The sequence below is a fragment of the Eschrichtius robustus genome, chromosome 2 (assembly GCF_028021215.1).
Source record: "Eschrichtius robustus isolate mEscRob2 chromosome 2, mEscRob2.pri, whole genome shotgun sequence".
Classification (NCBI taxonomy): domain Eukaryota; kingdom Metazoa; phylum Chordata; class Mammalia; order Artiodactyla; family Eschrichtiidae; genus Eschrichtius; species Eschrichtius robustus.
In genome coordinates, this window is record NC_090825.1 from 91,823,984 (window position 1) to 91,839,918 (window position 15,935).

The window sequence follows — 15,935 nt, forward strand, 5'->3', positions numbered from 1 at the left end:
CAGACTTTTCATCATTAGTGTATAGGAATGCAAGAGATTTCTGTGCATTAATTTTGTATTCTGCTACTTTACCAAATTCATTGATTAGCTCTAGTAGTTTTCTGGTAGCATCTTTAGGATTCTCTATGTATAGTATCATGTCATCTGCAAACAGTGACAGCTTTACTTCTTCTTTTCCGATTTGGATTCCTTTTATTTCTTTTTCTTCTCTGATTGCTGTGGCTAACACTTCCAAAACTATGTTGAATAATAGTGGTGAGAGTGGGCAACCTTGTCTTGTTCCTGATCTTAGTGGAAATGGTTTCAGTTTTTCACCATTGAGGACAATGTTGGCTGTGGGTTTGTCATATATGGCCTTTATTATGTTGAGGTAAGTTCCCTCTATGCCTACTTTCTGGAGGGTTTTTATCATAACTGGGTGTTGAATTTTGTCAAAAGCTTTCTCTGCATCTATTGAGATGATCATATGGTTTTTCTCCTTCAGTTTGTTAATATGGTGTATCACATTGATTGATTTGCATATATTGAAGAATCCTTGCATTCCTGGGATAAACCCCACTTGATCATGGTGTATGATCCTTTTAATGTGTTGTTGGATTCTGTTTGCTAGTATTTTGTTGAGGATTTTTGCATCTATGTTCATCAGTGATATTGGTGTGTAGTTTTCTTTTTTTGTGACATCTTTGTCTGGTTTTGGTATCAGGGTCATGGTAAATTATTCTTACTTTGAACTAGTGTCAAAGTAAAGACGGACTTTAACATATCTCTAATAATAAAATTTAATCAATGGTAACAGAGCTGTGTAATTCATTAGATTCTTAATAGATCTCTAGCTAGTGCTGTTTCATAGTTTAATAATAAATAAGTTACCTGTGCTCGTTTTTCCATATCCTGGCAAGTACCCAGTTGTTCTTCCATTGCAACTCTGATTTGCCTTGCTTCATATTCCAATTGCCTTCTGGTCATATCTGTTTGTAAGGAAAACTAAAACCACAAATAAAATGGAAATGTTAATATCTTGTGTGTTTATCAGTAAAAATAAAAAAGCATGTGAGTACCAATAAAGAAAATGAATAAGCAAATATGTAAGTTACTGTGCATGAGAAAATTAATTTTTACTCCAAGGACTCCTAAAACTTGATTATAAGTGCTAGGCTCAGACTGGGTCTCTGATGTGAAATGCAGAGTTGAAACACTTTTATTGCCCCATAGTCACAAACAGCTTTAATTAAATTGTACTCTTTCATTTAAAATATAATAATTGGGGACTTTCCTAGTGGCATAGTGGTTAAGAATCTGCCTGCCAATGCAGGGGACAAGGGTTTGAGCCCTGGTCCAGGAAGATCCCACATGCTGCGGAGCAACTAAGCCTGTGTGCCACAACTACTGAGCCTGCGTGCCACAACTACTGAGCCTGCGTGCCACAACTACTGAAGCCTGCGCGCCTAGAGCCCGTGCTCTGCAACAAGAGAAGCCACCACAATGAGAAGGCTGTGCACCAAAGAGTAGCCCCTGCTGCCAGAACTAGAGAAAGCCTGCGTGCAGCAACGAGGACCCAATGCAGCAATCAATCAATCAATCAATCAATTTTATAAATAAATAAATAAATAAATAAATTTTATAAATAAATAAAATAAAATATATAATCGGTCCAGTTAGGGTAAGCCTATCTTCAGTCACCTTATAATCCTTCTGCTCTGAAAAGGTACTACTTTGAATTATTAAAAACCAGATAGTAATAGTAATGTGGACAACACAGAATAATCAAGAATCAGGTCCATCATCCTTCAATTTATACCTGAATTTTAGGTACGGACTGTTGTATACATGTAGACTAAACAGAGAGAACTTTTCCATTTGTAAAAAGAAGAAAATAGAATAAGAAAAAGCTTTTATATAATACAATCATTAATTGTGAGACAACGCAAACTTTTTGGTAAAAATCCAATTGTGAACCCAAGTTGAAACAAACCAAAAAAAGTACTTCTTCACAGAGTGGGTGTTAATTCATTCAAAATTTTATTTGCCCTTTAACTAAAATTTCAGGTACTGTGGTAACTGCTAGGCATAAAAAAGGATGAAAAGGACAAGGTAAATAAACTTGCAAAGACATGCTCCAAGAGGTGATAAAGGCTAAAAATATGATTAGACAAAATGATAGGTAACAGAGTTATAATTTATGGGCCATGACGGGAGTAAGGAAGTGCTGTAGATTTTTCATGCTCTACACACCCAATAAAAAGCTGCATGTGTGGAATCCCGTGGTGGCCCAGAGGTTAGGACTCTGTGCTTTCATTGCTGAGGGCCTGGGTTCGATCCCTGGTCAGGGAACTAAGATCCCATAAAAAAAAAAAAAAAAGCTGCACGTGCACATGTCTGACTCAGAATAGCATTCTGTAGGCCTAAGGATCCCAAATTGTGTTGTCAGATAAGTTAGAGGAGCACTCACCCATTTCCCTTGCAATATACAGATGACATAAGCAGAATGTATTCCTAGAGGCATACCCACATTACGGGTTGCAACACAGATGAAATAGTCTGCATGTTATTTCTAATTCCCAGTGAGCCAGCTGTAACTACACTTATTTGTCCTCCACTTCCCCAACCCCCCTGCACAAAAAGTTGAACGTGACACAGAATGTTATAATAATGCAGTTTAGATCTGATGTTTTAAGCAATACCTAGTATCTTTTTTTTTTTTTAAATAAGTTTATTTATTTATTTTTAGCTGTGTTGGGTCTTTGTTTCTGTGCGAGGGCTTTCTCTAGTTGCGGCGAGCAGGGGCCACTCTTCATCGCAGTGCGCGGGCCTCTCACTATCGCAGCCTCTCTTGTTGCGGAGCACAGGCTCCAGACGCGCAGGCTCAGCAGTTGTGGCTCACGGGCCCAGTTGCTCCGCGGCATGTGGGATCTTCCCAGACCAGGGCTCGAACCCGTGTCCCCTGCATTGGCAGGCAGATTCTCAACCACTGCGCCACCAGGGAAGCCCAATACCTAGTATCTTAATAAGTATTTCCATATGAGAGTGTTCTTAACTTGGCTTCCCAATATAAAAGCAAAGTTTTGTGAAATTAAAAAATATTTATGAAATGGAAGCAATTTACATTCGCTAATGTTGCCAAATGGTCCATAACATCTTACATATCCTCTTAAATAAGCATGATTGGCTATTTAGTAAATTAATATGGGAATGAATGATTTGACAATTAATCTTTGTTTCAGATATTAACCAATCGATCTTGAATTGTCACATACACGACTGCATGCAGACAGTTGGACTCTAAATTTTGTATAGTCTAATTACCAAAGTGAATGTTGAGCAAAACAATGCTTTACTATTTTTAAGAGTAAAAATCCCACCAAACCCTCCTGAGTTCCTAATCCTCATGTGCCAAGAACTCTCCATGAACTGTTCTTTCACTAGTGGTGTCTCCTTAACGCCCGAAAAGACGTTAAGACATCGTCAGGAAGGGAGATTCGTTCCCTCTCAAAATCCTGGATGACTGTTCTAGGAGGCTGAGCACTTAAGCTTCTAGTTCTAGCTCCCACCAGGCAATGCCCACTCCAGTCAGGAAACTGACTATGTGTTTTGAAAAAGGTTTTCCTTCTTTGCACTTTTGCCTTTTCTTTATTATGCTCTCTCAAAAGTGCTATTAGAAAATGAAAGGGAGTTCCCTGGCGGTCCAGTGGTTAGGGCTCCCTGCTTCCACTGCAGGGGGCCCGGGTTCAATCCCTGGTTGGGGAACTAAGATCCCACGAGCCGTGTGGCGGGACCAAAAAAAAAGAAAAGAAAATGAAAAATTTAAGCTAAGAGAGGAAGATATATTTTAATTAGCCTATTTTTTCTCTTTTTAAAAATTATTTTTAAATTTATGGATAACAGTTAAAGTCTTGTTTAAAATTACTAATGTATTTCAGAAATGTTCTTACATGTGCCACCCCATGAATAAAACAGTTCACATGGAGAGGCTGGGTGGGGAAGAAGAGGCTGACAGAATTAAATTACTTTTTACATAGTTATATTTGCAAAACAAATTTAGTATACCTGCAAAAAGCCCTAAGATCCATACCACCAGATACTGTCGTTTGAATAGGACACACGTTATCTCAAAGATACTTTTATTGCAAAAATTATCTGGCATGAGTCCTGTAATATGGTTCAAAAAACAGACAGATGGTAATAAACATTTCTACAGAGTATGTCTGGTAATTGAACACACAGAATAAAAAACCAGTTTCCTAGTAGAACCCTGAGTCCTTTAGTATTCAAACTTAAGAGGTTTTCTTAACAAGGGACTTAAAATAAATATGCTTGAGCGTAATGAAGTTTTATCATCTTTATAAACAAAATTCATTATTACATATTTAGGTTTAAAGTTGGATAAAACATATTACTGTTTACAAATAACTATAAATGCAGTTATAAATTTATATATACTTTTAGATATTAAAAATAAGTCATTTTGTCAAGTTACTTACATTTTCAGTTAAAGGAAGACTATCTATTCTTTTAGTGAGATTCTGAAGTTGAGCATAATACCAGTCTTTTTCCTTTTCTTCTTTGTCAAGGTCAGCAAGAAGCAATGATCTGTTTTTCAAAAAAAGTTAAGTTTACACAATGCTAATATAGCACACACAACAGCAGTTCTTATAAGCTGTAACTGTACTGTTCTCTATTTAAAGTATAATGAATAAATGAAAATTTTATTAATTTTGGATTTTTGAAGGTGGGACTTAATACAAGAATAAAAAAGTATAATAAAGGAGTAAAGAAAAGCAGTAACTATGCAAAAAACAAACCTAGAGTACAGGGAACTACTGCATTGGACATAGATGTAGCTTTCGGCTTCTCAGCAGTCAAAACACTAAGAAATATATTGTCACTGTGTAATAAGAGGAAGTTATTCTGAGGGAGAGAAACGTTTCCTTAGTTTGGAATTTGAAGATGAATTTGTTACATAATTCCTCACAACCTAATCGATGATGTCCTCAATAACAATCTATATCAAGATACTCCATATCTGATCATTATAAAGATAAATGCAAAATAAGAGTGTTAATGGGAAAAAATCAGTAGGTACAAGAAGTATATGATCTATCTCCTTTCATGTGGCTCTTTCCCAAAGAGACCATTATCACTCTCTTGTATATATTTCCAGAGATACTCTATAAAAATGCAAGGATATATGTATATAATTACATGTACATTTTTAAACATAAATAGTAGCATATTTTTATGTGTGTTGTCCTATAACTTTTTTTTTCCCACTTAAAAATCTATCTTGGAGATCATTCTGTATCAGAACATAAAAAGGTCCTATGTGTTTTTTGCTAGCTGCAAAGATATTCATGAATCCATACAGGGATAAACTATAACTGGTTCTATGTTGGAGGGCATTTAGACTCTTTCTAATCTTTTGCTATTAAAAACAATGCTATTATAAACAATGCTGCACTGAATAACCTTATACATAAGTTCATTTCACAAATGTTCAAGCATGTACAGAAGATAAATTCCTAGGGTATGTACATTTTAAAATTACTGCCCTTATTAGGTATTGTACCTATTTATGCTCTTGCCACCTTCACCAATGCAAACGTTTTATCAAATGTTTAGAAAATTTTTACATACCTAGGATTTTAAGAAATGGTACATCACTATGGTTATAATTTGATTTCTATTAGTATGAGTAAGGTTAAGTATTTTTTCAAGTTTAAAATCCATTTGTATTTCCGTTTCTGTGACTTTTTCTTACTTATTTATAGGACCTCTTCTATATTAAGAATGATAGCACTTTGTCAATTATAAATATTTTTTCTCAGTTTACACTTGTTTTTTCACTATGTTTTTGCCATGTAGAAAATTTTAATTTTCCCGTAGTCAGATCTGAGGATATTTTTTATTATGGCTTCTGGGGTTTGCTCTTACACAGAGTTGTTCCCCACTCTGACACTGTTACTTTAAAATTCTATTTGATTATATTTTCTTGAAGAATATGTATGCATGTGAGTATGTGGAAGGTTCTATTCTTGCTAAAATTCCCTTTCCTTTACTGAGAAGCAATTTAAAAAATAAGAAATAAGCCTTCACTTTTGATGTGGCGACCTCAGTAGTGACGGAATCCATGGGAAGGAAGCCAGGCCCTGGTTATGATGTAACAACCTGGGGCAGGGGAGGTGTGCTGACCAATGAGAAGCTGTCCCCTCCCTTCCATTTTTGACAACAGAACCAGGAGAAAGCAATGTAGAAATCTTGAATCTCTTTCACAGGCTGGATACTAAAACTGACATAAAAATGAGATCTGATTCTATTTTTCAGTGTTCCCTGGTGAGTACCTGTAGGACCTACCAGGACTAAGGTGGGGAAATAAGGGATAGATGGAGATGCTATTTCTTCTGATTACTCTCCAATAAATAGGCTTATTTAAATAAGATCTGGGTGCTAAAAGTGCTTAAATGGATAGGCTAAGGTTAGTGATGGTAGTGGAGTGAGGAAAATGTTAAGGAGAATAGGGACAAGTTGTTACTCTCAAGTTTAAGACTGAACTGTGGCAAAATGCTCTGGGGAAGCAAAAGTTACCGAGTCTTGAGCCAGCATGATAACAAGTGGTTAACTGAGCGTAGTTGATCTTGTAACTCACACAACAGTGCTTAAGACTCAAAACTGAAACAAGGTCCAGACCCAGAAGCTGGTGGGTCTCTATGGTTTGTTTAGTGTATTAACGGCTTATTTACTGACTGCCAAGAGTCTTCTTTAAAATGTAAATCTCATGTCTTCTTAGTCCTCTAGCTAATTCAGGATCATCTAGAAGAGCATGGCACATGTATTATGCACTTAAATATTTGTTAAATGTATTAATGGCTAATGTGACAATAGCTGCCTATTGAGTGTATCAGAGTGCTAAGTACTTTTTTAAAAATCGAATTTTATCCTCACAACATCTTTTAAGGTAGTTATTCTTATGCTCATTTTACAGACTGGAACACTGAAGTTCAAAAAGGTTATGGACCTGGGTTTGAGTCCTGGCTTGACTAATTTCTAACACTTATCTCAATTATCTTGGGCAGTACGGAAGACAAGAAAAAAAGAGACACAGAGATAGTTGATCTATGACTTAAGGGATGTCTAGAAAGAAAGAATAGAAAAACAGAGGGAGAAAAATCATCAAAGAAACAACAGAATTTTCAAAAGCTGAAGAAAATAAATTTCCAGAGCAAAAGGGCACAGCGAGTGTACAGCATGATGAATCAAGAAAACACATATACCAAGGCATTCTGAAAGTTTCAAAAGAAGAAAAATGGTTCCCTGAAAAGGAATGTGAATCAGACCGATACCAAATTTCTCATCAGTGACATTGATTATGAAGAAGGAAAATAAGTTTGAGCCTAAACCTATCCAAACTATCAGGTGTGAGAGCAAAATAAAGATTTTGTCACATAAACAAGAACTAAATTTACCTCCAAACACAGTGAAAACCAAGAGGACACAAGATATATCAGAACTACACACACATATACTCTCCCCCCTCTCTCTGCTAATACAATTAGATTTTTATCTACATGAAGCAAAGTAAGTTCCTAGGAAAGTCAGTATGCTCACATTCCTCTTAACAGAACTCAAAGGGGACAAAGAGATGGAAGATTGTAGACCCTAGTTATTAGCTTCTTATTTTTCAAGATAGTGTTTCCTAGATTCTCAGAAACAGTCACGGTTCAAGGTACGAAATAGACTCATGTAAACTCAGGACAGTAAAGAAAGCTTAACACTATTTCTGGTCCAGATGATTATCCCTATTTTTAGAGATGGACAGACCTGAAACCAGAGGGAAAGTAGTAAAAGGTCTTTTGCCTCTCAGTGAGATATGCTAGGTATTTTCCATATATTAATATTCATTTTTGATAACTCTACAAGGTAGAATCATACCCCTATTTTACAGAAGGGAATGACACGAAAATTTAATGACTTGACCAAGGTCCCAGAGGTAATATGTAACATTTATACATTTGAATATTTCTTGAAAGTCTAATAGAACTTTTAGGAATATAAATATAATATGGTATTAATCACATATAAAGGAATTTATAATTTTTTAGAAGGTACAAAACACTTGACAAAGTTCCTAATAACGATATATATTCTGATACTCGTAGTGAGATGATTTTAACTTCAAGAAGAAAAGAATTAATAGGCTAGCTCTGAGAAACCAGAACTTATTCTATGTCAAGTAATGTTTTTTAGACTCGGAAACTGATAAATTAAAAAATGTTTCAATTGTGGCCACTTGTAATAGGCTTTTAATAATGAAACAGTCATCTTATACTGGATCTAGTAGTTATTTAATTCATTTCAAAAGATAACCAGAAATTCAATTAAAAATCAGTTACATACTTTAGCCAGATGTAACTATTGCGATCATGTGTATTACTCAATGTACAGAGCATGTGAGTATTTAAGTGACAAAGTAGAAGTTGAGAATCCCAAGAAATTGCCTCCTTTACATTTTTTCGATTTAAGGTAAGTACAATCAATAACATATTGTTTTTGAGATAATAAATGCAAAATGCTCTCTAAGTGTTTGTGATCATCCACTATACACGCTTCATAATTCCTATCTTGTATCATTAAAAAATGACAAAATACTAGCAAAAATTGGAGCATAAAAGTTTACTATTTAATGAAGAAAAGTTACCTCTCTTTTTCAAGTTCTTCTAAATAACCGGTATTTTCTCTGCTTCCATTTACAAACCCTCTTCTTGGAAATGAACCCATAGGAACAGGACTGCACTCTCCTGAACGACTAGATACAGATCCTTCTCGGCTTCCGTAAGAACGGAGGGACATTTTTGACCGTAGTTTCACTCCAGGGAAATTACTGCTATCTAAGTTAAGTTCTAAATAAAATACAGACAAGTTTTTAGAAAACAATTGCTTTAAGTGGTCTAAAATATTGCTAATGCAATTATATTATCTTCTTATTTTTTTAACATCTTTATTGGAGTATAATTGCTTTACAATGGTGTGTTAGTTTCTGCTTTATAACAAAGTGAATCAGATATACATATACACATATCCCCATATCTCCTCCCTCTTGCGTCTCCCTCCCACCCTCGCTATCCCGCCCCTCTAGGTGGTCACAAAGCACCGAGCTGATCTCCCTGTGCTATGCGGCTGCTTCCCACAAGCTATCTATTTTACATTTGGTAGTGTATATATGTCCATGCCACTCTCTCACTTTGTCCCAGATTACCCTTCCCCCTCCCCATATCCTCAAGTCCATTCTCTAGTAGGTCTGTGTCTTTATTCCCGTCTTGCCCCTGAGTTCTTCAGAACTTTTTTTTTTAATTCCATATATGTGTGTTAGCATACAGTATTTGTTTTTCTCTTTCTGACTTACTTCACCCTGTATGACAGACTCTAGGTCCATACACCTGACTACAAATAACTCAATTTCGTTTCTTTATATGGCTAATATTCCATTGTATATATGTGCCACATCTTCTTTATCCATTCATCTGTCGATCGACACTTAGAATGCTTCCATGTCCTGGCTATTGTAAACAGAGCTGCAATGAACATTGCGGTACATGACTCTTTTTGAATTATGGTTTTCTCAGGGTATATGCCCAGCAGTGGGATTGCTGGGTCGTATGGTAATTCTAATTTTAGTTTTTTAAGGAACCTCCATACTGTTCTCCATAGTGGCTGTATCAATTTACATTTCCACCAACAGTGCAAGAGGGTTCCCTTTTCTCCACACCTTCCCCAGCAATTACTGTTTGTAGATTTTTTGATGATGGCCATTCGGACCGGTGTGAGATGATATCGCATTGTAGTTTTGATTTGCATTTGTCTAATGATGTTGAGCATTCTTTCATGTGTTTGTTGGCAATCTGTATATCTTCTTTGGAAAAATGTCTATTTAGGTCTTCTGCCCATCTTTGGATTGGGTTGTTTTTTTGATATTGAGCTGCATGAGCTGCTTGTAAATTTTGGAGATTAATCCTTTGTCAGTTGCTTCATTTGCAAATATTTTCTCCCACTCTGAGGGTTGTCTTTTTGTCTTCTTTATGGTTTCCTTTGCTGTGCAAAAGCTTTGAAGTTTCATTGGGTCCCATTTGTTTATTTTTGTTTATTTATTTCTCTAGGAGGTGGGTGGGTCAAAAAGGATCTTGCTGTGATTTATGTCATAGAGTGTTCTGCCTATGTTTTCCTCTAAGAGTTTGATAGTGTCTGGCCTTACATTTAGGTCTTTAATCCATTTTGAGTTTATATTTGTGTATGGTGTTAGGGAGTGTTCTAATTTCATTCTTTTACATGTAGCTTTCCAGTTTTCCGAGCACCACTTATTGAAGAGGCTGTCTTTTCTCCACTGTATATTCTTGCCTCCTTTATCAAAGACAAGGTGACCATATGTGCGTGGGTTTAACTCTGGGCTTTCTATCCTTTTCCATTGATCTATATTTCTGTTTTTGTGCCAGTACCATACTGCCTTAATTACTGTAGCTTTGTGGTATAGTCTGAAGTCTGGGAACCTGATTCCTCCAGCTCTGTTTTTCTTTCTCAAGATTGCTTTGGCTATTCGGGGTCTTTTGTGTTTCCATATACATTGTGAAATTTTTTGTTCTAGTTCTGTGAAAAATGCCAGTGGTAGTTTGATAGGGATTGCACTGAATCTGTGGATTGCTTTGGGTAGTATAGTCATTTTCACAATGTTGATTATTCCAATCCAAGAACATGGTATGTCTCTCCATCTGTTTGTATCATCTTTAATTTCTTTCATCAGTGTCTTATAATTTTCTGCATACAGGTCTTTTGTCTCCTCAGGTAGGTTTGTTCCTAGATATTTTATTCTTTTTGTTGCAGTGGTAAATGGGAGTGTTTTCTTAATTTCACTTTCAGATTTTTCAACATTAGTGTATAGGAATGCAAGAGATTTCTGTGCATTAATTTTGCATCCTGCTACTTTACCAAAATTCATTGATTAGCTCTAGTAGTTTTGTGGTAGCATCTTTAGGATTCTCTATGCATAATATCATGTCATCTGCAAACAGTGACAGCTTTACTTCTTCTTTTCCGATTTGGATTCCTTTTATTTCTTTTTCTTCTCTGATTGCTGTGGTTAAAACTTCCAAAACTATGTTGAATAATAGTGGTGAGAGTGGGCAACCTTGTCTTGTTCCTGATCTTAGTGGAAATGGTTTCAGTTTCTCACCACTGAGAACGATGTTGGCTGTGGGTTTGTCATATATGGCCTTTATTATGTTGAGGTAAGTTCCCTCTATGCCTACTTTCTGGAGGGTTTTTATCATAAATGGGTGTTGAATTTTGTCGAAAGCTTTCTCTGCATCTATTGAGATGATATGGTTTTTCTCCTTCAATTTGTTAGTATGGTGTATCACATTGACTGATTTGCGTATATTGAAGAATCCTTGCATTCCTGGGATAAACCCCACTTGATCATGGTGTATGATCCTTTTAATATGTTGTTGGATTCTGTTTGCTAGTATTTTGTTGAGGAATTTTACATCTATGTTCAGCAGTGATACTGGCCTGTAGTTCTGTTTCTTTGTGACATCTTTGTCTGGTTTTGGTATCAGGGTGATGGTGGCCTCGTAGAATGCGTTTGGGAGTGTTCCTCCATCTTCTATATTTTGGAAGAGTTTGAGAAGGATAGGTGTTAGCTCTTCTCTAAATGTTTGATAGAATTCGCCTGTGAAGCCATCTGGTCCTGGGCTTTTGTTTGTTGGAAGATTTTTAATCACAGTTTCAATTTCAGTGCTTGTGATTGGTCTGTTCATATTTTCTATTTCTTCCTGGTTCAGTCTGGGAAGGTTGTGCATTTCTAAGAATTTGTCCATTTCTTCCAGGTTGTCCATTTTATTGGCATAGAGTTGCTTGTTGTAATCTCTCATGATCGTTTGTATTTCTGCAGTATCAGTGGTTACTTCTCCTTTTTCATTTCTAATTCTATTGATTTGAGTTTTCTCCCTTTTTTTCTTGATGAGTCTGGCTAATGGTTTATCAATTTTGTTTATCTTCTCAAAGAACCAGCTTTTAGTTTTATTGATCTTTGCTATTGTTTCCTTCTTTTCCTTTTCATTTATTTCTGATCTGATCTTTATGATTTCTTTCCTTCTGCTAATTTTGGGTTTTTTTTGTTCTTCTTTCTCTAATTGCTTTAGGTGTAAGGTTAGGTTGTTTATTTGAGATGTTTCTTAAGGTAGGATTGTATTGCTATAAACTTCCCTCTTAGAACTGCTTTTGCTGCATCCCATAGCTTTGGGGTCATCGTGTTTTCATTGTCATTTGTTTCTAGGTATTTTTTGATTTCCTCTTTGATTTCTTCAGTGATCTCTTGGCTGTTAAGTAGTGTATTGCTTAGCCTCCATGTGTTTGTATTTTTTACAGATTTTTTCCTGTAATTGATATCTAGTCTCATAGCGTTGTGGTCGGAAAAGATACTTGATACGATTTCAATTTTCTAAAATTTACCAAGGCTTGATTTATGACCAAGATATGATCTATCCTGGAGAATGTTCCATGAGAATTTGAGAAGAAAGTGTATTCTGTTGTTTTTGGATGGAATGCCCTATAAATATCAATTAAGTTCATCTTGTTTAATGTATCATTTAAAGCTTGTGCTTCCTTATTTATTTTCGTTTTGGATGATCTGTCCATTGGTGAAAGTGGGGTGTTAAAGTCCCCTACTATGATTGTGTTACTGTTGATTTCCTCTTTTATGGCTGTCAGTATCTGTCTTATGTATTGAGGTGCACCTATGTTGGCTGCATAAATATTTATAATCGTTATACCTTCTTCTTGGATTGATCCCTTGATCATTATGTAGTGTCCTTCTTTGTCTCTTGTAATAAATAGTCTTTGTTTTAAAGTCTATTTTGTCTGATACGAGAATTGCCACTCCAGCTTTCTTCTGATTTCCATTTGCATGGAATATCTTTTTCCATCCCCTCACTTTCAGTCTGTATGTGTCCCTAGGTCTGAAGTGGGTCTCTTGTAGACAGCATATATACGGGTCTTGTTTTTGTATCCGTTCAGCCAGTCTATGTCTTTTGGTTGGAGCATTTAATCCATTTATATTTAAGGTAATTATCGATAAGTATGTTCCTATTACCATTTTCTTAATTGTTTTCGGTTTGTTATTGTAGGTCTTTTCCTTCTCTTGTGTTTCCTTCCTAGAGAAGTTCCTTTAGCATTTGCTGTAAAGCTGGTTTGGTGATGCTGACCTCTCTCAGCTTTTGCTTGTCTGTAAAGGTTTTAATTTCTCCGTCAAATCTGAATGAGATCCTTGCTGGGTAATCTTGGTTGTAGGTTTTTCCCCTTCATCACTTTAAATATGTCCTGCCACTCCCTTCTGGCTTACAGAGTTTCTGCTGAAAGATCAGCTGTTAACCTTATGGGGATTCCCTTGTGTGTTCTTTGTTGTTTTTCCCTTGCTGCTTTGAATATTTTTTCTTTGTATTTAATTTTTGATAGTTTGATTAATATGTTTCTTGGCGTGTTTCTCCTTGGATTTATCCTGTATGGGACTCTCTGTGCTTCCTGGACTTGATTCACTATTTCCTTTCCCATATTAGGGAAGTTTTCAACTATAATCTCTTCAAATATTTTCTCAGTCCCTTTCTTTTTCTCTTCTTCTTCTGGGACCCCTGTAATTTGAATGTTGGTGTGTTTAATGTTATCCCAGAGGTCTCTGAGACTGTCCTCAATTCTTTTCATTCTTTTTTCTTTATTCTGCTCTGTGGTAGTTATTTCCACTATTTTATCTTCCAGGTCACTTATCCGTTCTTCTGCCTCAGTTATTCTGCTATTGATCCCTTCTAGAGAATTTTTAATTTCATTTATTGTGTTGTTCATCACTGTTTGTTTGCTCTTTAGTTCTTCTAGGTCCCTGTTAAACGTTTCTTGTATTTTCTCCTTTCTATTTCCAAGATTTTGGATCACATTTACTATCGTTATTCTGAAGTCTTTTTCAGGTAGACTGCCTATTTCCTCTCCATTTGTTAGGTCTGGTGGGTTTTTGCCTTGCTCCTTCATCTGCTGTTTCTCTGTCTTCTCATTTTGCTTAACTTACTGTGTTTGGGGTCTCCTTTTCCAGGCTGCAGGTTCGTAGTTCCCGTTGTTTTTGGTGTCTGCCCCCAGTGGCTAAGGTTGGTTCAATGGGTTGTGCAGGCTTCTTGGTGGAGGGGACTAGTGCCTGTGTTCTGGTGGATGAGGCTGGATCTTGTCTTTCTGGTGGGCAGGTACACGTCTGGTGGTGTGTTTTGGGGTGTTTGTGGCCTTATTATGATTTTAGGCAGCTTCTCTGCTAATGGGTGGGGTTGTGTTCCTGTCTTGCTAGTTGTTTGACATAGGATGTCCAGCACTGTAGCTTGCTGGTCGTTGAGTGGAGCTGGGTCTTGGCGTTGAGACGGAGATCTCTGGGAGATTTTCGCCAGTTGATATTATGTGGAGCTGGGAGGTCTCTTGTGGACCAATGTCCTGAACTTAGCTCTCCCACCTCAGAGGCACAGCCCTGACGCTTGGTTGGAGCACCTAGAGCCTGTAACCCACACAGCTGGTCACACAGAAATCCACGGGTCAGTGAGGACAGGTGAAACTTGAGGCTGGTTTCAACTGAAACTTGAACTCCAGAGATAACTTGCCACGTGAACCCAGCCCCCCCCCAGAGAAAACTTTACACACAGGGCAGTGAGCCACCCCGCGACTCCCTCCTCGGCACCGCCCGGCGCTTCTATCTTTTAAAAATGAAATCTTTGGTTCATATTTTAGCTCTCCAATTTTAAGCCATTTTATAATATAATTGAAAATACATTATATATATTACATAAAGCCTGTAGGAGCACTAAATTATGGCAGTTATTGAGCAGCAAATTTATACAGGAAACAGAAGAAATCCTTATCACAAATGCTGATGCTCAGAGAAATTCATTGACTCCTGGTTCTATAAGAGAAACAGTCCCACGAAAAATCAGGCCATATGTACATGAAGATAAAGCACTTCTATGCTGGACGGAACAAAGAAGGTCACTGACTCCTTCAAATGAAGCAATGGGCCCACTCTGTGGCATACAGCTTATTAAAGGCCTATTTAGTGACTAGCAGAACAGCAATGAGTTTTAGAAAGAGCTGAAAATTATCAAGGAAGGAATCTAAAATAGTTTATTCAAAGCCAAGAAAACCCAATACCAACATTCTAATCAAGAGAAACTGTACTTGGGTATATACACCTTAAGCTGACAACTGGAGCTTAAAAAAATTACTTTAAAACACTTCTTAAAAATCTATCTTTGATATATATATATGTATAGCTGATTCACTTTGTTATAAAGCAGAAACTAACACAACATTGTAAAGCAATTATACTCCAATAAAGATGTTAAAAAATAAATAAATAAAAAAGCTACCTTTGAGACGCTCTAATAAATCAATCTGTCCAGACGAAGCCATAGCTTCATCTTCAATACTTCCTTGTAGTTGTTTAAGTACTTCCTGTAAAAAAGAACACAATATATTAACATGACAAAATTCTAAGTAATTTTTTTTTAATAATATCAATTTTATTTTTAAAATTAAAAAAAAATTTTTTTGCTGCATTGGGTCTTCGTTGCTGCGTGTGGGCTTCTCATTGCGGTGGCTTCTCTTGTTGCGGAGACGGGCTCTAGGCACGCAGGCTCAGTAGTTGTGATGCGCGGGCTCAGTAGTTGTGGCTCATGGGCTCCAGAGCGCAGGCTCAGTAGTTGTGGCTCACGGGCTTAGTTGCTCCATGGCATGTGGGATCTTCCTGGACCAGAGATCGAACCCAGGTCCCCTGCATTGGCAGGCAGATTCTTAACTACTGTGCCACCAGGGAAGTCCCCTAAATAACTTTTTGAAGACATGCTTCTAAGTTTCTTGGCATTTAGGTCTGCTCGGGG

General features: G+C 36.7%; 1 protein-coding gene across 8 annotated transcripts in view; it reads right to left on the bottom strand.

Annotated features, from left to right (window-relative positions):
* Positions 1-15,935, bottom strand: part of APC (APC regulator of WNT signaling pathway) — a 136,629-nt gene that overhangs the window by 63,790 nt on the left and 56,904 nt on the right. For all 8 annotated transcript variants that reach the window (XM_068535733.1, XM_068535732.1, XM_068535731.1 and 5 more), the window contains 4 exons: positions 15,426-15,510; positions 8,690-8,891; positions 4,479-4,587; positions 871-984 (listed from right to left, as the gene is read on the bottom strand). In XM_068535733.1, the coding sequence (XP_068391834.1) occupies positions 871-984; positions 4,479-4,587; positions 8,690-8,891; positions 15,426-15,510 (510 nt within the window). The remainder of the gene's footprint in view (positions 1-870; positions 985-4,478; positions 4,588-8,689; positions 8,892-15,425; positions 15,511-15,935) is intronic.